Source organism: Pinus tabuliformis, chromosome 5_1 (assembly GCF_031772625.1).
Source record: "Pinus tabuliformis cultivar Carrire ecotype Pingquan chromosome 5_1, CPIR1, whole genome shotgun sequence".
NCBI lineage: Eukaryota > Viridiplantae > Streptophyta > Pinopsida > Pinales > Pinaceae > Pinus > Pinus tabuliformis.
In genome coordinates, this window is record NC_142305.1 from 179,664,214 (window position 1) to 179,691,464 (window position 27,251).

Sequence of the window (27,251 nt, forward strand, 5' to 3'; positions counted from 1 at the left end):
GCACATTACATACATTTGTTTGGTCATCTTGCTATATTTGGATTGGAGGGTGAATTTGTGGAGGCACCTCTTTCTATCCTTAGAGGTGTATATTTATTTATTTCTTCGGGTTTTGGCATCGTCAAAAGGTTGAAAATAGTAGCAAGAGAAGGTCTTCTCTGTTCGTGTGCCTTAGCCAGAGAAAGACCACAACCAATATTTCCTTGACCATGGAGGAGTTCATGGAGTTGGAGAATTCTTGCATAGAGTTGGAGGGCCAGTTATGAAGATCCTTCCTTTAGTTTGACTACAAATTGATTGGCAGTTATAAATTTAGATAAGATGAGTTGGGAGCTTCAGTTTTTATTTGAGGCAAGGACGAGTTAGAGACAAGTTAACAAGTCAAACAAGTCAAGTTAGTGACAAGTTAGAGACAAGTTAAACTCAATTAACAAATCAATCACAATTGCCGTTCTAAATTTGTACTTGACAATTTTAGCATGGATCAAGCCTGTTACCGCTCAAACTAGCAAGGGTCCTAGGAGGGGATCCTATAGAGCAACTACTAGGTCAAGGGCAACAATGGAGCAATAACCCACTGTCACCTCAGCTAAAGCTCCCTGCTCTTTACGGACTTTCACCGATGGGAGGAGACCCAATATAAAGGGGAATCACTAGATGAATGGAACAATGAGAGGGAAAGGAGTGATTCCTAAGGCCTATTCACAAGAGAGACTCAATTATATGGCTTTCTTGCTCAGGAAGCAAGGTGATATGCTCTTTAGGAAGGGCTAAGAGGACTCTCGAGGCTAGGGTTTGGTACTATTTCTAGCAAAAGATGATTCCTAGGCCTGGAAATCCTTATGGAGAATTGGTCTTTGTGGAATTGGCGTCAATAGGTTGCGAGATCACATAGGACCAATGTTTTAGAACTCCGACTCCGACTTGGTATTGACTCGGCCGGTTTGATTTCAATGACTCGGTCGTTGTAAAATATATATATATATATATATACTTTTTTTTTTTTTTTAATGAAAAAACATAATTTTATAGATTTTCATTCATGTTTCCAAACACAAAGCATTAGAATATAGAGAGAAGACAACATATGATCAGAGTAGGCTCATGAATATATCCATTATATCAAAATGGCACCTAGTGCACTGTCCAATACATACATGATATAGAGATCAGAACAAAAACACATAACCAAGGAGGCTCTAAATCTATGTTGCACAAAACTTCTAGGAAACCGACATTTCGGGTCGTACCCGACTTGTTTTTCCTCCTAAATTGTCATCTATGGGACTTATTCCCTTTTTTATTGCAAGATAATGTGTTATTCACTTATATATATATATTGTTAAAATTGGCAACTAGGGCCAAACTCCGTGTGGGTCATCTTATTTATAGCAGTTGATATTTTTCTTGGATTCCTCTCGTCGATAGGTGTAGGATTGTTCTAAAAGATCATCTGATTCCGACATGTATTCATGGAGATATGAATTTATTTGTGTTATGGGACAATTCGTCATGGTCGACCAACAACCAAATTGCCTCCACTTGTGCTCAACGTTTTAGTATAAAAAGAGGTGGCTTGTTAGTCATTTGTACACACACACTCTTGTGATCTCTCTTCATTCTGTTTTGGGTTTGATAAAGATGAGATCTAGGAAGAGTGCCCTAGGTGATATGCTGCCCTGATAGGAGATGCCCTAGAAGATGTGATGGAGAAGGCTCCATGTTGTGATGGAGGACAACCCATATGAAAGAAATCTAATACGCTGCTCTATGGAGAAGCCCTAACAGCCTACAAAGAATCTAATACGTTGCCCTATGGAGAAGCCCTAACAGCCTACAAAGAATCTAAGACGCTGCCCTGTGAAGAAGCCCTAATAGCCTACAAAGAATCTAATACATTGCCCTAGGGAGAAGCCCTAATAGCCAAATGGAGAAGTCTAATACGCAGTAAGAAGAGGCACTAAATTACAGTCATGAAGGCTCACATAGTCAGGGAGGAAGGTTTCATAACGTAGTCCAAAGAGAAGTCTTAATGCTGGTATGGTAGAAGCCTAATGTTGTCATGGGGGACAACCCTTATGGTAGGTTCTATGCTGCCCTAAATGTGACCTTCCTACACAACAAGAAGTGCCCTAATGCTGCCCTAACAAAGTGTTCTAGTTCGTAGTTTAAAGAGGGTTGTTATGTGACCTAATTGCTATGAGTGAAAACCCTAGCCGCAGTCTTATTGGGAGGACTATAGCCTTAACCTAGCTGCTGATAATGAAAAGACTTGGCCGCAGTTCTAGGAGATCTCTAGCAGTCAAAGAGAGCCACCATACGCTGCCTAAAAGGTTCCTCATCCACTGTCTACACACTCAGTTTAATCCGTAGTTTCAAAGTGGCATCTATCTGCCCTAGCCACAGTGAAAGGTGAAGGTTACAACCATCAGCCGCTGTAAGGAAAGTCAGATCTATGTCACAGTGCTGTAGATGACAACTTGACACATTTGAGATTTGTTATGGGCATCACTGTGCAGTAATAAGGCTGATTGGTAGACATTGCTGTTCAAGGGTAATAGCTGGGTATTGTATGACAAACTTGCTTGTTGCTGGGCTAGGCCGCAGGCCACAACCAATAACATATTATGTTAAGGGTTGCACATGGATAAAGACTGAAGTTTGATTTAGATGCAACAATTGGATGTAGCATGGTGTTAGAGACAACATATTTAGATGCAGCTAGTAGGATGCAATAGTGTGATGATGAATGCAGCAATGAGGTGCAACAGTATGATGTATTGCAACAACAAAATTGTGATATACTGCAATATGCATTGAGTGCATAAAGGGTACAACATAGTGCAACATGAAGGGTGCAAGAAAATGTTGATGGAGTACAGCATGATGGGCACAACATGATGATTGGGTGTAGCTCAGTGATAAGAGCAGCATAGTGATGAAGAGTAGTGATTGTGTGCAGCACAGTGACAGGTGCAGCATGATATGATGAGGTGCAACACAGTGATGGGTGCTGCATGGTGATGGAGTCACCTTGGAGGATTAATTGAAGCAATATACCTTCACCTGAGTTCAGATTAGCTACATCATGCGCCATCTTCTTAGAGAAGATCTCTGCTCTTATTTAGATAAGTCAAAATGTTGAATTTTGATGTATATATACTATCTCTCTCTGCTGAACTATTGAAGAGCATATAAGAAGAATTGATCAAGGGTTTCCCCACATTAGGGTTTGTCCCTGACCGACGCCACTTCTTGTGTCCTCTTGTCTTGGCTTGTTTTTTGCGATTTATGTTTATGTTCTATCTGCCTTCTACTATCATGCTAAATGTGATTGCTAATCTAGAATTGATATTGAGCTAATATGTAAAATTGAAGTAAATTTATATACCTAAATTTAACATATATACATATATGCTATGTCACAGGGTTCGCCGAATTTGAACCTTGAGGTTTGAAATTTGGCGAACCCAAAAAAAAAAAATTCAAATTCGTTCAGGTTCGGCGAACTTGATAGTCGAATCTAAAGACGAACCTAAAGACGAACTTGAAGGCGAACTTAAAGGCGAACCTGAAGGCGAACCTGCAACCAACTTTTAATTTTTTTTTTTTGCCATTCAAGGTTGAGTTCGAGTTGCTTTTTTAGTTGTTTTAAGGTTTATGAGAAAAACCATGAGCAACACATGGTTTTCTCTTGTTTTGCTTACCGCCACTTAGTTTCCCATGGTGGCCATTGGTTTGGCTTTATTTACCAGGGTTGTCGATATGTTTTCACAAGCCAACTTCAGTTTGAGCGTACTCGCTCTATTGTGCTCAGTGTTGCCGTTGTGTGTTGTATTGTTTGCAATTTCCTCAATTCAATTCTAGATGTTGCTTGTCCTCGTCCCCTGGAGCGTGAAATGAATAGTGAATGTGATTTGTGGCTCGTGGGTGCTCACTACTACTCATATAGCTTTATTGATTGATTTTGATTTTTTATTATTTTATATATATATATATGTGTGTGTGTGTGTGTGTTGAAAAATATGTATAGTCGAACTTAATGTCGAACCTCATACGAAATATATATATATATATGTTGAAAAAATGTATAGTCGAACTTAATGTCGAACCTCATACGAACCTCATCGGAAAATTCGAATTCGAATCAAACTTAATCGTTGTTGAACTCGAATTCAAACCCGAATCGTGTGACATAGCATATATGATGTTTCAGTGGACGTTTCCATTTTTGGGAGGTGACATTTCTAAACATACCCATTTCGGAAACTTCGAAACATTTCAGTGTTTCGTGCAACTTAGCTCTAAATGGCCTATGGTCCTCTACAACAAAAGTAAAGCAACACTAGTCAATAGTACTACTAGATATTGCCAAAGAAGCCAACATCATCTGGCTCAGTCTCTGGGTCGGAGTGAGACAAGGAAACCCATGGCTCCTCCACCTCCTCATCACCATCTCCAACTACGACTTGTAGAAGTAGTACCGCTAGTAGACGCAACAACTACACGCTAAGAAAAAGGAGATATGCGCTTCTGTCGTGGCTGAGTAGAGGAAGTGCCTGCAATTGGAGGACTTGGGGCTTGGCCTGGTACTAGTGGATCTGCATTCAACTGAACATTATGTTCAACTAATCCCTACATCTATAAATCCAAATCAAGAGCAATATCCTCATTGGAATCAAACTTTGCTAGATGACTCTCCACTACCCAATTTGATGTTGGATCAATACCTTGCAACACAATGGGATCTATATTAGGTCTTTTGTTTAACAATTGGTTGCGTCTTATTAGTTGGAGGTTGTATTGGACATAAACTAGACCATTTAACCGTTTTTGTTCCAAATAGTTTCTCTTCTTCATGTCAATCCTCTCAAAGACAGACCAATTGCGCTCACACCCGGTAGCCTTGCAAGTTTGACTCAAAATACGGATTCCAAACTTCTGCAATTGAGGACAATGGCTACCAAATGCCTCCCACCATTGTGCTGCAAAAAAGCATAGTTGTGTATTGAGTTAGCTCAACGAATTATATCCAACTTTCAAATTATAAACAATTTAACAAAATAAGAATTTGAAAATTGAAATTGTTTGTTTACCTAGCTCATCTGCTTCCCTTGCAATCCCTTTTAGGTTCTTGCCAAAGGTACCTGTGGTTTTGATGAAACAAGTGATCTGTCGGTTTATGTCCAGCTGGTCACTCTCCTTAGAGACCATGCGGTCAATTTAGTCAGTCAATCCATCTCTAACCTCCCCACTCAAAGCTTCTTCCTCTAGAGCTTTCTAATGATACCTCAGGTTTAGAAAAAACCCAATTGCATGTATAGGGCGACGAAGTTGATTGTTCCATCTTTGATCAATGATTTCCCAAATGGGCCCATACATAGCCACTTTGTCCTTGTATGTTGCCTTTATTTGCTCCTTTGCTTGATCCATAGCCTCATAAATGAAGCCCATATCCAATCTTTCTCCATCGACCAACCACAACACCTTAACCAGTGGCTCAGTAACCTTCACAATCTTTGTTGCCTTTTTCCAAAATATTTCTTCATTAACTTTATTTCTCACATCTTTGCCATCCTATTTGCGAGACCATTGACATTCATTCCATTCATCACTGGAAAACACCCTTTGCAAGTTTCTATATTGGGAAAGCATAGATTACAATGTTAAAAAATGAGTTGCAAATCTAGTAATGTCAGGCCTAACAATATCCCTACCCCTTGTGTGTTTCCTCTTCAAGTTCAAAATCCATGAGTGATTATAGATATATTTTGTTATGCTTTTGCCATGCTCTACAGTGTTCTTGACCCAATATATTTTACCAATATCCTCAAGCATGGGGTCTATGCAATGTGCAACACATGGGGTCCAAAAGATGGTTTTGTGTTTTTCCTCTAACATTTTGCCAGTAGGAACATAGTTAGGGGCATTATCTGTGATGATTTGAACAACATTAGCCACCCCCACCTCTTCAACAACCTCAACCAAAAGATAAAACAACAAGTGTGCATCTTTCACCCTATCAAATGCATCAACTGATTTTAGAAACATGGTTCCCTCTGGGCAAAAGATAAGAAAGTTTATGATGGTATAGTTCCTTTGATTAGTCCATCCATCTGACATGATGGTACATTCTCTTTTTGCCCATGAGCTTTTGAAATCTTTCAAATATTCATCAATGGACAAAACCTCTTTTTGCAAAAGAGATCCCCTTAACTCATGCATAGTAGGGCCTTTGAAGCCCTTTCTAGCAACAAATATGGCATCAAACATAGGTTCATAATATGGTGAACGAGAAGCATTGAAGGGGATATTAGCATGATACCACCATCTAGCTATGTAATCACAAGCAGTTTCTCTCAATTCTTTCTTCCAATGGTCATCTAAAGTGGGCTACATTTGACTTCTATTAGCTTGAAGACCATGTGCACTATTAGAGGGAGAGGAGAGTGAAATAACTTTTGATATCACCCTTTGATATCCAAGGAGAGAGGGACATCGCGAAAGGGGTTGGATGCATCAGTGCAAGGGATAGATGAAGAACCCTCATAATCAAAATTGGGGTTGGAAACCATCATATGTTTTATACTCCTCTTCCTCCCAATTTCAGCCTCTATTTCTTTTTGCCTAGCTTTTTCTTCCTCAAACTTCTCAATTTTTTCTATCAACTCCTTCCTAATCTCCTCAATATTTCTGTTGGTGCTGCATATGGAGCAATTTGTTCTCTAATACCAGCCATTTGTTGTTTCAGCCTATGAATGCCCCCTCCACCTCCCTTAATTTTTGTATGACAAAGTTTTCAATGCATTTGATTATCAATCATCTCAGCGTATGCCCAAGCAACATCTTTCATTCTAGGAGCTATTTTCTGATATTTGGACTTGGAAATGAAAGGAAACAAATATGAAAATGAAAAGAAAAGAAAAACTCTTCAATGTTCATATTTTTACAAAATTTACTCTCTTCAATTTACAGATTTGCAAAAAAAAAAACAAAGGCAAAGTTTAGAAGTGAAAAAAATTACCTCTAGGCTCTAGCCTCCTCAATGCTGCTCCAACAAACTAACTCCTCAATGTTGCTCCAATGGCTGCCCAAGAAGCTCCTTACTGCTGCTCCAATGATTGCCCAATGCTCCTCATTGCTGCTCCAAAAACCAACTCCACAACTCTTCACAAACTCCTCACAATTTTTCACAAAAATGCAATGAGATCGCTGTGAGGAAATGTGAGGGGGTTGGGTAGCTTTTATAGGCTTTTGGGAGAGGTTAGATGGGAAAAGAGAAAACCTAAAACCAAACAAATAACTGAGTATGGGGTCCACATTCCCTTCGAAATGTGTCATTGACCGTGTTTGACCAACTCAACTGGTTTAAGTCGGATTCGTCCATATAGCCTGGCGAATCGGAATCCTGCGTGTCTGGTACAATTCACCCAAAAAACGAATCCTAAACTCGGATTCTTCGAATCCTAAACGAATCCCGATTTTTGCCAGCGTGTCACGATTCCAGGATTCATGTCCTAGAAAAGCGACTGCCGCGAGTTAAAAAAGGCCACATTTCCTCATTTCATTCACGCTGTTTATCATTTGGGTTGCATTGTTTGAGCTGTTTGCAAGGAGAGAAGGGTTTGGAGCAAGGAGCTAAGGGAGTAGAGCGTTCGACAAGGAGATTCAAGCACCAAGTAAGTGCATTTTAGCTCCATTTTTTTGCATTTCTTATTCTATTACAACAGTTTGTATATGATTTTTTGTTTACAAATTTGTGCATGTTTTGTTCATTTCTTTTACAGTATTCATGGCTCAATCAAAGGCAGCAGTTAGGGGGCAAAGGAAGGGCAAGAATGTCTCCATTGGAGATGCCCCTCCTCCCCCAATATCATCAGAGTCTGCTGCAAGTAATGTTGATGGAAGAGGAGGACCTAGAGACAACATTGATAAATATCCATTGTGGAAATATGTCACAAGAGAGGATGGGACAAGCACCAAGGGGAAGGGAGGAGGCAATGTGCAATGGAGATGCAACTTTTGTCACATTGCTTTCAAAAGCACATATTTCCGTGTGAAAGCACATTTGTTGGCTTTACTGGGTTGTGGGATTGGAGCTTGTAAAGCTGTTTCTTTACAAAAGAGAAAAGAATTGGAAAAAGAGTCCACTGTTGGTATGGAAAATGTGGCTTCAAAATCAAGAAAACCCAAGAATGAAGACCCCCTTCCATTTTTGAGGAAAGCCACCACCAAATTTCCATTTGAGAGTTCTACTTCTATTGGGGGACAAGCAACAAAAAGAAGAGCAATTGCACTTGGTCCAATGGACAAGATTTTCCAAAAAGAGAGACGGGAAGAGCTTGATCTCACCATTGCCTTCTTCTTCTATCAAAACTTCATATCATTTAATGTTGCATGCTCACCTCTATTTATTGAGATGTGCCGAGCTCTAACTCAAGGGGCTCCAGCAGGGTATGTGCCTCCTAGGTCAGAGAAGTTGAGAACCACATGGTTGACGAAGGCAAAAAAAGAGGTGCAAAAAATGCTTGAGCCAATTGTAGCATCATGGCCAACATCTGGGGTTAGCATTGTTTCTGATGGATGGACAAATCCAGCACGACACCCAATCATCAACTTCATGGTGTCTTCCTTGACTGGTCCAGTTTTCATGAAAGCAGTGGATACACTTGGAGAATACAAGGATGCACAATTTATTGGTGAGTTATTTATTAAAATTATTGAAGATGTAGGTGTTGATTCTTGTGTGCAAATCATTACAGATAATGCACCTGTTTGCAAGGTTGCTGGCATGATTGTGGAATCTAAATATCCACAAGTGTTTTGGACACCTTGCATTGTCCATTCATTGAAATTAGCACTGAAATCCATTGCTTCTGATGTGCTTTGGATTGGAAGCATTATTGAGGATGCAAGACATATCCGTAACTTTGTGTAAAATCATACAAATGCCCTCACTATCTACAAGGAGTGCACCAATCTATCATTGTTGAAGATTGCTGATACACGGTTTGCCTCTTCATTCATGATGTTGAAAGAGGTTGAGGGAGGTCAAGACCGCTCTTGGGTCCATGGTTATTTCTGAGTTTTGGTCTTTTTGGAGAAAGACAGATCAGGTAGCCTTTAAAAGAGTGAAGGACACAGTGCTAGATGATGCTTGGTGGGAGAGGGTAGATCTAATTATTCGGATCATGGACCCTATCATTTTTTTGCTTCATTTTGCAGATACAGACAAACCCATCCTAGGAGAGGTTTATGAGGGATGGGATTCCATGATTGAGTCTGTGAAGAGCATTATTCTACAGAGTGAGTGCCCCGAGTGAGACATCATGAGAGGCCTTCTATGATACTATACAGAATATTCTTGTCAGCAGATGGGACAAGAATTGTACACCTTTACATTGTTTGACTCAGTCTTTGAACCCCAAATACTACAACCATGAGTGGCTGAATGGTGGACCTTCCTGTAGATTCCCTCCTCACATGGATGGTGAAATCTCACAGGGGAGGAAAGAGGCATTCAGGGGATTTTTCAGGATACTGCATTGCTTGATGAGGTGGAGGATGCCTTTGCAGAGTTTTCCACTAGTAGTGGTCGATTTGGAGATTATGATGTGATTAGAGACAGGGGGGCTAAGAAGCCCTATTCTTGGTGGGCAAATCATGGGGAAACAAGCCCTCCTCTTCAGCAGTTAGCCATGAGGCTCCTCTCTCAGGTGACTTCATCCTCTTGTTGCGAGAGGAATTGGAGCACATATGGGAATTTGTAGAGTGTGAAGAAGAGCATGCTTGAGCAGTCCAGGGCAGAGACAATGGTGTATGTGCACACCAACCTTCGTCTTATTTACAGGTAGAGGGAAGAGTGGGTTGAGGGGAAAGACAAAGATGTGGGATGTCTTTCCTGATGATATGGGTCTGGACACCAGTGTTGAGTTGGCATTGACCAACATGGATCTCAATGATCCAGTGCTAGAGCCTGTTAGATTTGATGACTTAGAGGGGTCATCCTCCACAGCAGCAGATGCAGAGGCGACTATGGATATAGGGGAGGAGAAGGATGCAAAGGAGCGCAGTGGGGCCCATGATGATGAGGACATTAATGTTGATTCTACTGTTGATGATGAGGATTGATGCCTTGAGGCTTGTACACCTGTAGTTGTTTTTTTTTTTTCTATTTCTATTTGCCATTGGCATTGCACCAACACTACCTATGTAACACATTTTGATTTGATGACTTAATGAGAAAACTACAGTTGTCAGTGTGTTTATCTTACTATCTTGTAGTTGTAAGTTGTCTTTCAGTTATGAATTATGAATCGTGATTTAATCATTTATGTGACCACTGACATGTATTTGAATTTTGTATGTACTATGCATGCTATAAATGAAGATCTATGTTTGAAATCAATAAATTTGTATCATTAATTAAAATTTGTGTAAGAAATATCTAATTTTTAATATATATCTATATATATATATTTTAAATATGTATATATTTTTGTAATAAAATAATATATAACAAATCCTACGTGTCCTATTCTGGGGGGTCAACATGTCCGAATCTGATACTACGAATCCCGAATCCTATGAATCCTGAATCCCCGTGTCAGGTGACTTAGGATGCAACACTATAAAATATCGCAATTTCCACAATTTCGCATAAGAAAAAGCAGTAAATTTCAGCCTAGTATAATGAATATCCCAACAACATGCATGTGACAAAAGTAAATAGCAAGAATAACATTAAAAGAGCACTTACATGTAAGAAAGAGTATATCCAATCATCAACATACGCCAATAATGAAGCTCCAAGAAAAGAAAGAGATGTCCAAACATCAAAATTCGTCCATTACATCCAAAATCCTCCTCCAAAAGGGATAGCGAAAATCTCACAAGAGATAAGAACCCAATCCAAGTGATGATGATGAAAATGAATCATCTCACTTCTATTTATAAACTCTATAATGAATCCGATTTAGCTAAATTGGCCTAATTGAGCCCCTAAAGTAAAATAATGTGCATAATAACAATACTTTTGGGTGACAAGCCCCCCAAATAGCCTAATAATGTAAAGATAAGCCTCTCATGAGGGTCGAATGATCAACAGAGTGCGTCGTTGGGCATTTAAGGAGGCGTAATGAAGTCCAAGGGGTGCCATGATGTAGAAATGGACTCCAAACATAGTGGACAAGGGGTTGGCCATTTGCTTTCCAAACAAGAACCCGTGGTGCTCCCAAGTGGGTGTGGTGGCACAAGGACATCCTCATTGGTTCTCCAAATGGATCGAGTATGGCTGTAGATTATCTGTAAGGGGAGAGTGATGACATAAGCCCTCCCTCTGCAGCGGGAGGCATCTTGGAACATCTGCCAAGTGTATGGTGCAATTGTGGGGCCAATTGGGCATGGTGAACCAAGTGCATCATCCTCATCCCATAGGTGGAACACGAGCAATAGATGAGTGTTGTTGGGGGTCCATGAAGTAATATCTGTTATGGTGGAGGCCCATGACTCTCAATGCTCACCCTACAATTGCCAATTTGGCCCTTTAGAGGGCTAGGACCCTGTATAGGGAGACCAAGCCCCAAATGGAGACCCACCTGCAATCCCGCATAAGATCCAATGTGTTCCCTTTTCCCTCCAATACCATCCATTGGAATAATCAAGTAATAAAGCTTCATAACCGCTTGGGGCTCTAGGGGATGGAGAGCATGATGTGTAATATGTAGCAGTGGATATCTCCTTGAGGTGGGGCAGTTCATTGCCCACAAGGGGTTTGGGACAATCATGGGTTCCTTAATGATGCAGGGGGCCTCATCTAGGGGCCCATAAGAACCGGGGTGATGGCCATAGATGTGGGGTAGAGCTCTTGTTGGATTTTTCCCTCGTTCTAAATTTGTATGTCCAGGCCATCTTTTGTGTTTTGTGGTACATTTCCTGTTGAGAGTGGCCAAATTATGCTTTTTTTTAGCTACATCAACCTCTGGGGCGTTGTTCCATGCCCATCCCAAAGTGTAGACAAGGGGAGGAGGAGGCTAACCCTATGTGGACCCAATGGACACATGTTGACTTGGATGTGATAAGGAGATGAATAGGGCTAAAATGATTGGAAGGGGAGTAATGTAGGTGGTATCGGAAAGTGGGACCACACAACCAAAATCGAGATTTCCCATGTAGTGCCATCCCTAATGCTAATGGCCAGTAAAGGAGATCCCAAACGACTAGGATAGAGGGGTAACCACGCAATCGGGCAGTGGAGACAAGAATACGGACCTAACCCATTCTTTCCTCCAAATCCCCCCACCAATCCATGCCCGAAAGTGCCCATGACAAGAAAGAAAAATTACTCAACTATTCCAATGAAAAGCCATACCTTTGGGGTCGGGAGGTCCACCTTCAAACATACATTCATAATAGATGGGCAAGGGACCACATCGCTGGCTCAGTTGGTGGAGAAAAATGGCACATCGAGTTATTTGGGGGCTGCAAGGGGCTGCTGGCTGCCGACAGAGGACAATCTAGGTGAATTTTTTTCTCCTATGCATACTACCCATAGGTGGTGGGTAACAGAGCCTATAAAGGAAGGATGAAGGCACATGTTTGTATCATTCTTTTATGTACAAGGTTGTGTGTGTGAGAGATCTTATTGAGAGTGTGTACTTTGGAGGAGTCAATACACTTGTGATAGAGAGACTTCTTACTGCCATATTTGTGCTAGGATTTAGGAGTTTTTCCTAAATATTAAGGGCCAAGATTGGGGCATGCATTAGCCATCCCTTGGCAAGTATTCGATGCACATCTAATCAGGTGTTTTGCTCTAAAGTTTTTCGGCCCTATGGAAGATTGCAATATCTAAAAAGAGACAATTTTGTAAAGGGATTTGGATTATGGTTCTATCTTGACGGTTTTGCTGGGCTATTTCTTCTCTGTGGTTCTATGTTTTAGGCCAAGGAAGGAGCCTAACTGCTTGTTTTGTCACGTTGAAAAACTAAGTTGGATCAACATCCTATTTGGCATCTTATTCTCTGCATAAAGTTCGTTGGGATATCTGAACAATTCAATCACCATTCTAGGATCTGTAGCCTTGTTTTCACTTAACAAATGGCACCCAAAGTTTATGTGTAAACATTTAGAGTCCACGCATTCGCTGTTTCTGTGGTGATCCTCACTTGAGTATGCTTTGTGAATAGAATTTGTGATGCGATCTACTATCAAACTTGTATCTGAACCCTTTGGCATACACTTGCTGGTTGGAGCATGTTAGTTCTGCATTACGAAGTCTGCAATGCGGAGCTCTGATCGAGCTATCTCTAAGGTTTTTGAAGTCTGTTGAAACAAGACAATATTTTGAAGCCTAAAATCACCTGCGAAACTGATTCAGTTAACTATGGAGACAATTTGAAGAACAAATTCATGAGGCATTCTGGAATATGCGAAGTTAATTGTTGCCATTCTTCTTGAATCTGAATTGTTCAAAGCATACAAGCTTGAATTGTTCCCTTGTGTACTTGTAATGATTGTGATTGCAGTTGTAAAAGTTTTGACGTGTTTACCCCAATGATCAAACGGTGGATGATTTTTGTAAAAGAATTCGGCCTAGATCCTCATCTACAATGACACTCTGAATACATATACTTGCTCTTGTGTCTGCCAAAAGGAAGTGAAGCCGACTATAGCAAGTTCGAAGCTTGTTCATTACATATATGAGAAATAATTCCATGCAACATCTAAGGTAACTTTATGAACAGACTAAGGTATGTCACACTCCTGCAATTAATGAAGAATTGTAGCCACCAGATACATTGCTTGAATCCTTCTAAATATGAATCTTCATCTAGCAAGAATAGAGGTATGAACAAACAATTCTGAATCTTATCTTCCAGTGTGTTGAAGTTTTGAATTAAGGATTAACCATCAACAGTTAGGGTTTCTACTATTGAGGCACTATATTTCACATCTTCAAAAGTAATCAATTTGGGCTATATCATCATTTTATTACTATAGTGACCTTATTGTCTGTTGGAAAATCCAAAACTGTACGCTGGAATTTAACTTAGATTTCCACACTGAAATGTATAAATATATATATGTCATTAATAATGACTAAATGATGATTTACATTCCCTTGGATGGTATGCCTAAATAGCAGTGAAACAGGAATCGGCGATTTAGCCGATTAATCGCGATTCCCGCTCGGCTCGGTATGGAAACGATCAGATCCGAATCTTCCGGAGTCAAATCGCGTTGACCGAGTTTGACTCGTGGTCAACGCGATTTTGACTCGCGCGTCTACCCGACTCTGCGTTTTTTTCCGAGTCCCGCCAAAATTTTTGGGTTTACGTTTATCGGGTTTCTGTTTGTGGCGTTTACGGTTTATCACTTTATCGACCAGCGTTTCTGTTTGTGGCGTTTACGGTTTATTCATACTCCCGCATCCAGCGTCCAGACACCAACGTTTCTGTTTATGAAGAAGAGATGAAAGTCTGCGGATGTTTAGCATGCGATAATGTACTATATACTCTCTTTTTGAAACGGTCAAAACGCTCTGAACTGATAGCTTTTTGGTTTGGTAATGCGGCCGAGCATTTCATTCCCAACTGCATGCGCTTCAAAATTTGAATTGAATTGGCTACACAAAAGAGAACGATCCAGCTTTTTGTTAATTTCCTTTTTGTCTGGTTTTATTTTTTCATCTCTTTTTTTCTTTTTTTCCAAAATATTTATTTGGTTTTAAATTATAAATACTTTTATTCGACTTTTAATATTTTTAATTATCAAAATTTTTATTAAGCTCGTTTTAAATTATAATGATTTCTATTTAATTTTTAATATTTTAATTATTAAAAATACTTTTCTTTGATTTTTTTTTTTAATTATTAAAAATGTGTATATGGTTTTAAATTATAAATATTTTTCTTTAATTTTTGATATTATATTTTATTTCTAATTGTAAAATCGATTTTTATTATATTTACCATTTTTTATATATTTAAATTGATCAAAAACTTGATTGAATTTTGAAAAAGGAAAAACTTGGGCAGGTAACATCATAGTTATTAAAATATATATATATATATATATATATATATATATTTTAATAACTATGATGTTACCTGCCTAAGTTTTTCCTTTTTCAATCCAATGTTACCAGAATCGGATCATGTGTGGACTCATAACACATATGAGATACTTATTTATTCATGATATTTTGGACATCTATTTATATTATGCATTGTTTGGACATACCTTTACCCAATATTAATGAAAAATGGTTTTTTTTTTTTTTTTTTTAATTCAATATATGTGTATATTTTTATTTAGTGAATTCAACGATTTTTTGCCGATTTTTTCCCGATCCGATTAAAACTCTTCGCTCTTTTGCCTCGCCGATTTATTGCCGATTCCGAGTCTGGTAACATTGCTAAATAGGCAGTGACCAGTCACGGGGGTAAATGGTCATGTCTTTTTGACAATGACTCTTCATTAAGAAAAATGTTTAAATAAATAAATAATTAACAAATTAATTAATTAATTATTATATATATTTTATTAAACTATTTCAATGAATTATTTTTTCATAACATTGGCCCACCCTTAAAAATTATCTTGTCCTCAAAGCAAGGGATCCGGAGGGCATTGCTGTCAGAGCTTCTTTATTTCCCATGAGGAGTCTTCTCGTGGATGTTTTTTTCCACTTGATCAGGGATTCTCTAATAGTTTTGGAACGAAGTACCTTTTCTATGGTTGCAAGGATAACTTCAGGTTCTAAGATAATCCTTCCTTCTTCATCGACTTCAGGTATCTCGGTTTGAGCTAGTTGGTTTTGACCTAGTGCCTTTTTGAGGCACGAAACATGAAATACGTTGTGAATTCGACATTTATTGTTAGGATATTTCGATACATAGGAAATAATTAAGTATAACTTGGTCTAGTGTATAGTTAGGTAAAATGCGTTTCTTTAGTATGTACTTTTTGTAACTTACAATCCGACGATCACGACATGTTCTAGACATGAAGTGATCCGACTGTTCATTCTCTCCTCAGTATTACCGACACTTGATCCATGGCTTAACACCCGATTGGTCCATGATTTCTATTTAAAGAGCATGGAGGGTCATTTGTAAGGTACCGTTCATGAGAGAAGCTTATGTAATTTTTTATTTTTATTTTACATTAATAAATTGCTTGAAGTGGCCGCGTTGGCTCAGGCCGTGGACTGTTTCCCTCTTTGAGGGTTTTAACCACATATAGAATACTGGTGTATTGATCTGTGATCTGTTTGTGAGTCTATCGACCTGGGGAAAAAAAAAGAAAAAAAGAAGAAGGATTAACAATGAAAAATATGGTAAATACCAATAAATATAATAAATAAAAATTATGGATCAAATTGAACTAATAAATTAAATTATAAACTAATAAATTAAATTATAAACTAATAAATTAAACTTATTTATGAATTAAAATAAAAATTTTTAGGTTCCAGAAAAACTATGGGAATAATCAAGGCTAAATAATTAATTTAATTAAATAAAATTTTTATAAATAAAATAATAATAAATTAAAATAAATTAGAAATCATAATATAAGTGTCGACTTCCTTAAAAATTAGGGATCTAGGTTTATTTATTCCTAGGTCGATAGACTCTTCTCTCAATAAGACTTCATTCATATTCTATCTGAATTAGTCCTGATGATGGACCCTCTTTGGGGTTTGAAACATCGACAGAATGAACACAAAACTGTGGATAATCCGGATCATGCTACTGCAAAAAACTTCCACAAAAGCCTAAAATCTAACATATTTATCTCTCTGTTTATTTTGGTTTATAGTCTTCTATAATTTTTTTTTATTACCGGATCTATACCTTTCATTTCTACGTATTCTCTTTGCCCTTCGACTCTATGCGATCTGGGTAAAACCAAAAACAGAAAGAAATGATTTTCTCATGCGTATGCTCTTTTCCGTTGCGCCTTAGTGTGATTTCGGAAAATCAGAAACATTGAGGAAAATATGTAGTTTTCGACCAAATCTAATTTTAAGCTGCAAGGCTCTTGCTTGTTCATTTGGTTTGTGTGGTTGTTTTTTTGTTTTGTAAGCAAAAAGGGGTTTTTGAAGTAAGCACGCACCCCAAAGCTCCAATGAGCAAAAGAAAAACCCCTTCCTCCTTTCCAAAAATTACAACCTTTTAAACTAGTTCACTTGGTCCAAAGTTACTTTATGAGAATAAAGGTCTTGTGTTCAAGTCTATCTTTTTGTTTAGTTACTTTTTCAAAAATCACATGTAACTTATGTTTTAAAGTTACTTTATGTAAAAGTGTTCTCACCCATTATAAAAAGTGAGTCACTTGTAATTCTAAAGTCACTTTATCTTTTATTTAAGTTACAATTTAGTGGATAGTTCATAAAGTACCATTGTAAAAGTGACCTTCATTTATTTATAAAAGTGGGTCACATAAAGTAATCTTTTTTTAAAAGTGAACTAATAGATTAAGTTTGGAAAGGGAGGGTTTTTTTTTAAATATAACATTATTATTCACTTCCCAACATTCACGTAGTTCGTTGGCATCTTCAACAATTTTTTTTCAAAAAGTCATAAACTTCTTCATCCGGAAGCCATTTTTAGAGCCGTGCTTTTTGAATTAGCCTAATTTTTCGAGACCTTTCCATTTGAACACTTAGTTTCAACCTCTACAACTTCAATTTCTTTAAAATGGAAGGTCCATGCCTAGTTATTCTTGACAACAACAACTACTTCCAATGACTATCCTACATTGTGGATTTACTTAGAAGTAAAGGTCTTTATAGAATAGCCTCAGGCCAAGAGTCTAAACCTAAAGATGAAGATAAACAAGCCAAATGGGAAAATAAGCAAGATCAAACACGTGGGTTGATAGGGATGTCTATTTCTCTAGACCTTAGATTCCATATTGCAGAAATTGATACCCCGATGAAGCAATGAAACAACTCAATAAAGTTTTTGGAATTAAAAATGAAATTAGAGCCCATCAAGTCGAAATGAATTGCTTAAGTTGGACCCTAATAATTTTTCTTCCATTGAAGATTTTTTGTCCAAGTTCAAGACCCTTAGACTTCTCTTGGAAGGTGTTAAGGTTAAGAAAGAAGATGGTAGCCTTATCTATTCCATTCTTACTAAGTTAGGACCAACCTACTCTGTGTTTGTTTCCACCTTCTATTCTACTAGAGAAGCCTTTATTTCTCAATGACAAGAATACAAGTCCCCCTCTTTTGATGCCTTTTGTGATTCTTTAATAAGAGAGCAGGAAAAACTCTTACATCTTTGTCTTTTTAATACTGGAAACTCTTCTAAGAAAGCCTTAGCAGCCCAACAACAACCAATTTCAAAGAATTCTAAGAAGCAACATCTTAAAAAGAATGGTCCTAAACCAAACAAGGGTCCTAAGCAGTTTCAGTCTGACAACGAAAAATCAACTCAAAAAAATGATCAGGCAACTAAAAACAAAGGGAAGAAGATTGATAGACATTGCAACTTTTGTAATCGCGACGAGCACTTAGAATCCAAATGCTTAAAGAAGATGGAAGCCTTGGAAGCAACAATGAAGAAGCATAACATCCATTTGGAGCACTCTTCAACTTCAACTTCAACTTCATCTTCAGGAGTAACGCTTTTTGCATGTGGTTGTGAAGCGTCTCGGTTTGGTTATGCACTAAATGTATCTTCTTCTTCTTATTTTCATGAGTGCCCATTGATTTTGGAGCTTCTTATCACATGGGAAAAAGCAAAGCCATGTTTTATTCTTTAAATGATTGTAACACCAAAAATATATATGTTGGTGACGATAAATCTTAGTATTGTAGGGTCTAGAACTATTCATCTAGACAATGGTCAATTTAATGATGTATTGTGTTCCTACCTTGTCCTACAACCTTTTATCTGTATATCAGATAACTCATTCAGATGAAGGTAGAACCGTTGAATTTTCAACTTATGATGTTGTAATTAAGGACTTAAGAGATCCCAGACAGATCTTAGCTTTTGACATTGCTCATGATTCTACAAGGTTGTATAAGTTTAACAATTTTGGGTCATCAACTCTTCCCTCGATATTTGTTGCTCATAATGATGAAGTGAGCAAACTTTGGCATGAGTGATTTGGTCACTTAAACTATCACTTCCTTCAAAATCTATGTAAAGAAAATATGGTGACAGGTCTTCCTATGGTATTTTGCAAAGATGGTGTTTGTTCAGGATGTGTACTCAGAAAACATCATCGGGATAGTTTTAAAAAACGTGCCTCGTGGCTCGCTTCAACCCCTTTTACAGCTTGTGCATAGTGATTTATGTGGTCCACTTCCAGTTGTTTCGTTCTTTGGCTACAAGTATTTCTTAACTTTCATTGATGATTTCTCTAGACGCACTTGGGTATACTTCTTAAAACTCAAGGGTGAAGTCATTAACATGTTCTTGACCTTTAAGGCCTTTGTTGAGAAACACTCTGCACATCAAATTCTTAAGCTAAGATCTAATAATGGCAGAGAATATGTTAACAACAAATTCATCAACTTTTGCACTGAGCATGGAATTCAATTGCAGCATACTGTTCCATATACTCTACAACAAAATGGTGTAGCTGAAAGGGATAATCACACCTTAAGGGAAATGGCTAATTGTATGCTTCAATCTAAGGACTTGGTCTTAATTTTTGGGTAGAAGCAATTAACTGTGCAAACTATATAGTAAATCACACTCCAAGTAAGGTTTTAAAGAATATCACTCCGGAAGAAGCATGGAGCTCAATTAAACTAGATGTAAGTCACTTTCGTGTTTTTGGAAGTGAAGCATGGGCCCATATTCTAGATGAGAAACATAAAGCCTCAAAACCTAAGAGTGAAAAATGTATTTTTGTTGGATATTTTGAAGATGTCAAAGGATATAGACTTCTTCAACCTAAATAAAAAAATGTTATCATTAGAAGAGATGTAAAGTTTGTTGAAAATATGTCAGCCTACGAACCTAGTTCGGCGAATGTGCCACCTCTCTCTATCTCTTCTACTTTTGAAAATATTCTTTAGATGATGACAACGAGGATGACAATCCTTCCCCACCTTCTCGAGATTCTCTTTCAACTCCTCAGCTTCTAAAATGGGTCCGCGCTAATCGGGATGCAACAGGTGCTCTTGCAGGTGATCCTACAGATCAACGTTGTACACGTTGTCAGTTCGATAGGGCCTCTTCTTTATTGCCTCAAGCTTTAGGGAATATGATCCTGACACCTTTGTAGAAGGTTCAGGCCATCCAGATTGAGACACAGCTATGAATGAAGAATATCGTTCATTATTAGCAAATGATACATGGGACCTTGTTCCTCTTCCAAAGGGACGAAAACTTGTTAGATGCAAATGGGTTTATAGAACCAAGTTTGGACCAGATGGAAAAGTTGATAAACATAAAGTTCGTCTTGTCGCTAAGGGTTTTTCACAAGTTGAAGGCATTGACTATACTGAAACCTTCTTTCCTATTGCCAAAATGAACTCTATCCACCTTGTTTCCCTTGCTGCCTCTTTCAAATGGGAAGTCCATCAGATTGATGTTAAATCCACCTTTTTGCATGGGGATTTGCATGAAGAAATATATATGGAACAACCTCATGGCTTTATACAAACAGACTCCAGTTTTGTATGTCGGCTTAAGAAATCCCTTTATGGTCTCAAGCAAGCCCCTCAGGCTTGGCATGCCAAAATGGATAATTTTCTTTTAGATACTGACTTTTCTAGGTGTCATTCTGACAATACTGTCTACACCAAGAAAGTGGACAAGTCTCTTATCTTTCTTGTTCTTTATGTTGATGATCGTATCCTTACTGGTAGTGATCCCAACCTTATAAACCATATGAAGTCCAGCCTTAAAAAGCAGTTTGAAATGATAGACTTAGGACACTTGCATAATTTTCTTGGTCTTCAAGTCTTGCAATCCAAAGAAGGCATTTCCCTTTCCTAGTCCAAGTATGCCCGTGATCTTCTACATCACTTCCACATGGAAGACTGTAAGCCAGCTCCTTGTCCCTTTCAGTCTGGAGCCAAACTTTCAGTCACTTGTACTTCCCCTGAAGTTGATGCTAACCCACGTGAAGGTAACCATGTCTTTTGGGGGATTTGAACCTTGGTAAAGGGTGTCACTTGACCATTGAACCAAGACCGCCCTGACAAATATTTAGAAAAATTAAGCATGTCAGCGCAAGTGATTATATTGCTTTGGATAAAGCTTACAGTCTCTATGCATGACTCTTGCAATTTGTCAGCATATTAGCACATTCTATAGTGCACTAAAAGAGTCGTACATGTGTTTTGAGAGATTTAATTTGTTCCCTTATCAATCCTTGAACATTGAAGCACTGCCAGTGCCAACAATAAGTCTTGTGGCGAATTTCAAACATTCTATCTAAATGCTTGAATTCACAGACTTTAGTGCTCAGCCATCTTTTGTTTTAAGGTGCATTCTCTGAGAGGAAAGTTCTTATACTGTACCTTTTGTTTCAAAACTCTTTTTTTATATTGTTCATAAAATTATACTTGATTATTCATTCTCTTGTATATGCAATTTCATTTTCTAATATTTGATGACTTTGGTGGTGGTTCAGGAAGTAACAGCTCAAGAACGGGCACAAGCCACCAGCAGTGTTCCTGGAGAAGTTGATCTAGATGAACTGATGAATGTAAGTTGACAAAGTCAAATTTCATGATTTAAGATGTATATAATTGCTTATTTCGTGATTAGGTTTCTTATTGGTGGTCTGGTACATTTCCAGGATCCTGAACTTGAAAAATTACATTCAGATCGAATTGCAGCTCTGAAGGTGAGGATATGTTTTAGCTTGCATGTTTTGATCTTTTTTCTGTTATAACTTCTTTTTTTTAGCATATTCATTATAGTTTGGATCCAATTTATTGGCTTGGCCGTGTTCCAGTTATCAAATTTTCTACCTAATACTTATATCTTATTGTCCAAGTTGGGTTTACTTTACACGCTAAAGTTTCATAATATCAACAAGTAGAAGATTATGTGATAGCATTTGGTTCCTTGTGGCAGTTATTCAATGTCAATGTCATATATATATATTCTTTGGAAAACTTATGTCAAATTTTCTGCCATGGAAAAGGTGTTTGATAAGATAATGGCACAATAATCATACTAATGTGTGATTTTTGATTGTATATTTAGTATCTACTTTCTGCCAAGGTCTTGCAGAAATCCTGCTTTGCAAAGAATATAGACTTACCCATTAAGTTTAATATATGGTTGGTTATTTGCAAGGAAGAATGCTTTGTTTGCAGTTATTCCATAATTTTCATCTAGCCGTTGGGGAACTATAAGAGGTTTATGTATGACAGAAAGAAGCTGAGAAAAGACAAGCTTTAGAGAGAAAGGGCCATGGAGAGTACAGGGAGGTAGGTTCTGTATAAGTTAATTTTACAGTTCATACTTATTGAAGCGTCTATTCTTATAATTTATTGAAAGATGAAAATAAAGCAGTGTGCTGTCCTGAGGCTTTCTGATCTTTGTGGTTTATACAGTAATATCTTGTTTTTTACAAGGTGGGAGTCAATCCAGGAAAAAAATTATCTTACAATTTTTTTTTCAGGTTACAGAGGGTGAATTTCTTGGTGAAGTTACTGGAAGCAAAAAAGTGATTTGCCATTTTCATCATAGGGAATTTGTGCGCTGCAAGTATGCTTTCTTACCTGTACCTTTTCGACTATATGGATTTTGATTTGAGCATGCTTAAAGATCAGAATCTCATTTACATGGAGGAACTAATTATGCAGACCAACGACAGCCTTGGTGTAACCCTGGTAGAATTAGTGACATGAGCGTTATTTTGAGAAAACATGCTTAAAGTAAAGATTATGTAAGTTACTCAAATGTATGATAGATATCTAGAGGCCCTAGGGTGTTTTACAATAGCGCAGCAGGACCTGGACATCTAGGTTCCACTAATTACCCCCTTAGGTTTGGTTCTTATTTGCCTTCCATTTCCTTTGGATAAACATGTGTTCATAATGACTGCTGTGCAGTCGCCGGTACCATGGAATGAATTTACATATTACATGCTTCACTTGTGTGTGTTGTATGGTTTTGTCTAAGGGGCATGCCAGTCGTAGGAGTGATTGAACACCTCTTTCACATGGGCAACACACCTGGTTAGATGTAAGTTCTAATGAAGAAGCAGAATTGTAATTTAAGAGTCTCAATAATGATATAATCAGAAAGGTTTTGCATACATTGGAAGGTTTTGAACATATTAAGTGTTGAAGTTTCTAAGTCTACTTACTTAGAAACCCTCCATGCACTTTATCGGATTTATTCCTACCTACTTGTTCCGTTACTTAACAAGTTATTTACAATGTAAATACTGAAAATAAACACTGGTGCATGCTCAACATATTACAGATCAACAACTGAAAGAAACATAAACAATCACACCATATGACACCATTATTTTTGGACCAATGTCCTTGGAAAAACCCAATGTGGGAAAACCGGTGCAACTATTTGAAGGTTTTCTTATTAAGCAATATTAGAGTACAGAAACTGGCCTACCTGACAAAGAATTTCCTTGGTAGTAATACCTCTCAGTTGGAGACCAATCTACTGGCTGAAACCCCAGATAATCCTTCCGGCAGCTCCCCAGCTCCAATTTGCCGCAGAAACCCCAACGATTGCCCTTTCTGGACTGCGTCAATCCCTCTCTGTCCAGTGCTGGCACTGCGTCACTCTGAATGGGTCTGCGTCAGCCTTAGGAGGCCCTGTGTTAGCCTTCTGGCCCTTTGCGTTAGCAACGCTGGCCTCTCTCGTGCTCTCCGCAGCTCCCGACTGCCTCTGCGTGAGCTCTGGCGGCTATTGCGTCACTCTCTCTGGCTACTTGTTGTTCTTTTGACACTATCTCTGCCTCTCTGTCTTTCTGTACTCAATGCCCCTCAACTGCAACTCTCGATCACTAATTCTATCTCTCTTAGAAAACCCCGCTCTAGAGAATAGAATGACTGATCACTCCAGTGTGTTATTCAAGTGACCCCTCAAGCCTTCTCTTATACTTTTTTCGTTGACATATCAACGACTGAGATTAAGTCCCTAATCAATGGCTAAGATTAGATCTGGCTTGATCAATGTCTTGTGGACCCTTCTAACACAGTTTCATATTAATACACATTAATATTTTATTTTCCCGAAGTTTAGACTTATAGACTCCATTAAAAATATTAATTATTTTAATATCTCCTGAACTGTTTAGAATCTGCCCAAACCCTTTCTGGGTATTGGAGATCCCATTTGCCCCAACCTTTCCACCAAATTTGTTTAGAATCTGCCCAAACCCTTTCTGGGTATTGGAGATCCCATATGCCTCAACCTTTCCACCAAATTTCGTGGCTAGAGCACATCCGATGCTACCCCAAATCAACACTTCCTCTTAGTGAGGACTGTGCTCTAGCAATACTCCTCACTAAGTATTACTTTGATCATCCGGCATCGGTCCTTGTGCTGATGCTAGGCTTGCTTCCCACCATCCTCTGCATTGCTGTATCCTGTATTGCTGCCCATGGTTCTGCCACTGCCACTACTGCGTCTATATGACAACTCCCTCTGTATCCGTGCTGCTGCTGGTCCTTTCTCCCAGCACTGCATCCGCACTGCACCTCCTTTCATCATGTTGCATCGTGTTGCTCCACTGCTGCACTGCAACTCAGTTACTGAGAAGTAAGTAATTGATCTCCCAACTCTAATCTCTCTGTTGGGCTAGAGACCCTCTTGATGTTGAAACTTCCTTTGTCGCTGACAAGTGCTCCCTCTCTGACCTTTGCGCTGCTGCAACAACTCCTTGCATCTCACACTGTTGCACACCTCTCTGTGCCATCCTGCACTGGTGCAACACTCCTGTGCCTCTTGCATTGCTGCAGCTTGCTAGCCTCGCGCTGTCTCGGGCCTCCTGCACTGTAGCTCTCACTGCCGCTTCATCCGCATCCATCTCTACCCGACTCAGCTAGTCCTGCTACTCGTCTTCGGGGCTCTCGTAGCAAGGTGGAATGCAAGAGGTTGGGTACCTCGAAGATCTTGCCCCTCATCGCCTGTAATCTGCTTGACTACAGCTCGATGTCTCCCCACTTTCGCTCAAGTGGTGCGTGTGCACTCATGGCATAGTCATCGTCTGTCAAAACTTCCTTCTCTGCGCTTACTGGCGCTGCCTTAGTCTCGGAAGACTCTCCCTTACTCTTCTTCCTTGGACATTGCGTCGCATAATGACCCAACTCCCCATAGTGGAAGCACTTGATCTTGGAGAGATCCTTCTTCTTCCGCTTCTCCTGATTTCCCTTAGATGCTAGGGAAACATCTTCCTCCTCCTGCTTGACTTTGATCCCCTTGCTGTTGCTACTCGTCTTCGACTGCCGTCTGATCTCTTCTTGGCGAAGAGCAGCCCACATTTCATCCAAAGGTGGAAGTGTCTCTCTGCCCAGTATACTCTGGACAAATACCTCCCAGTCTTCTGAGACTGCATTCAGGACTGTCCTCACCATAAATTTCTGATCCGGCGTAGCTTCTATAGCACTCAATTGATCTCGGATCTCGTTTAGCCCTCCAAGGAAGGTGTCAATCGGTTCTCCCTTCTTCATCTGATACGACCTCAACTGATTCTCTATTAACATTCTTCTCTGCATAGAAGTATGCTGGTACAATTTCTTGAGGGCCTCCCACATCTCATATGCCGTTTCCTTCAAGGCAATGTGTGGTACCACATGGTCCTTGACCCCGTTAAGGATGATGCTCTTGGCCGTCGCCATTGCCTCCTCGTACTTGTCGTTATCATTGGGGTCGATTGGGATAGTTATAACCTTCAAGGCGAAGTTATTGACACGATTTCTGTCAAGTACGGATAAGATTCTGGCCTTCCAGACTACGAAGTTTGATGCTCCGTACAGTCTATCCTGGTCTCTTACTCCATGTAGTGCCATGATGCTCTTCTACTTCCCTCCTAGAAGTTCCCTAGTTTATTTGACTATAGGCTATTGTATGATTATTTTTTGGGTTCTACAGGCCATTTAGAGCCTTAATGCTAATGTATTTTGGTTTATAGTATATACATGTATTTCATTTGGTGCCATTTTGCTATATTCACTTGTCCAATGCTTATATGCATGTTAAAACTTGGTGTATTTGGTGTTTAATGGTTTGGATTTATATCAATGTACATGAATAATTATTAATTAATCAAAATTTGAACGTTTTATGTACTTGTTGGTCTATTAGTTTTGTTTGTTTGTTTGTTTTGGTTCTTATAGGGCGTTCAAGGATTTTAGAAAGTTCCATGAGATCTTTGCCGCTTGTCATACACAGCACCCTACTCCCCCAGCCTCTTCTTTAGGCAATAGGTCAGTTTTTAGTTTATCATTATGCATGTGGCTTTTCACCTTTTACTTTAGCATTATGTCATCTTCCTTCATACTTGCATTGCATCTCACAATCAAAATATAGCTTCTTGAATAATGGGTATTTGTACTGGTGCTCCCGAATATTAAAATACGTCATAACATACCTCAATATTTACACATAGAATTCCTTACTATGGGTGTCATGGTGGGGTATTACACATTAATGTTGAGAAGCCCAAAGGGAGAGACCGTTTATTTTCAAGCAAGGGGAAAAATATGGAAATATCAATGTTAAGCATGTTAAACCTTTTCATGCAAGTAAGAGCGGAGCTTATTTTGTATATACAGTCTGTCGTGAAGAGATCTCTTTTCCAGAAGTAATTTACAAAACTAATTCTCAGGCTATTAAGCCTGTTTATTTTATTTATCTAGGTTTGTATTGTAAAATATAAATTTCCTTTCAATGGTTCCTTCCAGAGTGTAATTCTCCACCTAAATACTCTATTATAGCCCATAATTAGTATATTCTGCTCAACAAAAAAAAGATATACTATTGCATGGAAATTAGTGCTGTTATAAAGATTTGAATGATCTTAGTTTTCTTTTTTCCTTAACCATATTAAGTTTGCAGAAAGGCAACTTTGTCATTCATTGCATTTCCTGCTTTTTTCATGAGAATTTTTGTTTAACATTCGCTGGATTTATTATACTGTCCACTTTTTCATGTGTATCCTTGTTAAATTTGCAGAATTGTGGATAAACATCTTAAATTGTTGGCTCCCAAATATTTCGAAACAAAGTTTATTAGGGTTGATGCCGAGGTCAGTCATTGCTCATGATTGTGCTAAAACAT

The 27,251-nt window shown here is 38.6% G+C and overlaps 1 protein-coding gene across 2 annotated transcripts in view; it reads left to right on the forward strand.

The window, feature by feature from the left end:
- LOC149164004 (thioredoxin domain-containing protein PLP3A-like) overlaps positions 1-27,251 on the forward strand; it is an 83,661-nt gene that overhangs the window by 13,191 nt on the left and 43,219 nt on the right. Inside the window, exons 2-7 of one of the 2 annotated variants that reach the window (XM_089431923.1) lie at positions 21,616-21,690; positions 21,784-21,831; positions 22,367-22,423; positions 22,618-22,703; positions 26,309-26,398; positions 27,147-27,219. In XM_089431923.1, coding sequence (XP_089288049.1) covers positions 21,616-21,690; positions 21,784-21,831; positions 22,367-22,423; positions 22,618-22,703; positions 26,309-26,398; positions 27,147-27,219 — 429 coding nt within the window. The remainder of the gene's footprint in view (positions 1-21,615; positions 21,691-21,783; positions 21,832-22,366; positions 22,424-22,617; positions 22,704-26,308; positions 26,399-27,146; positions 27,220-27,251) is intronic. The other variant, XM_089431924.1, reaches the window with a different exon arrangement.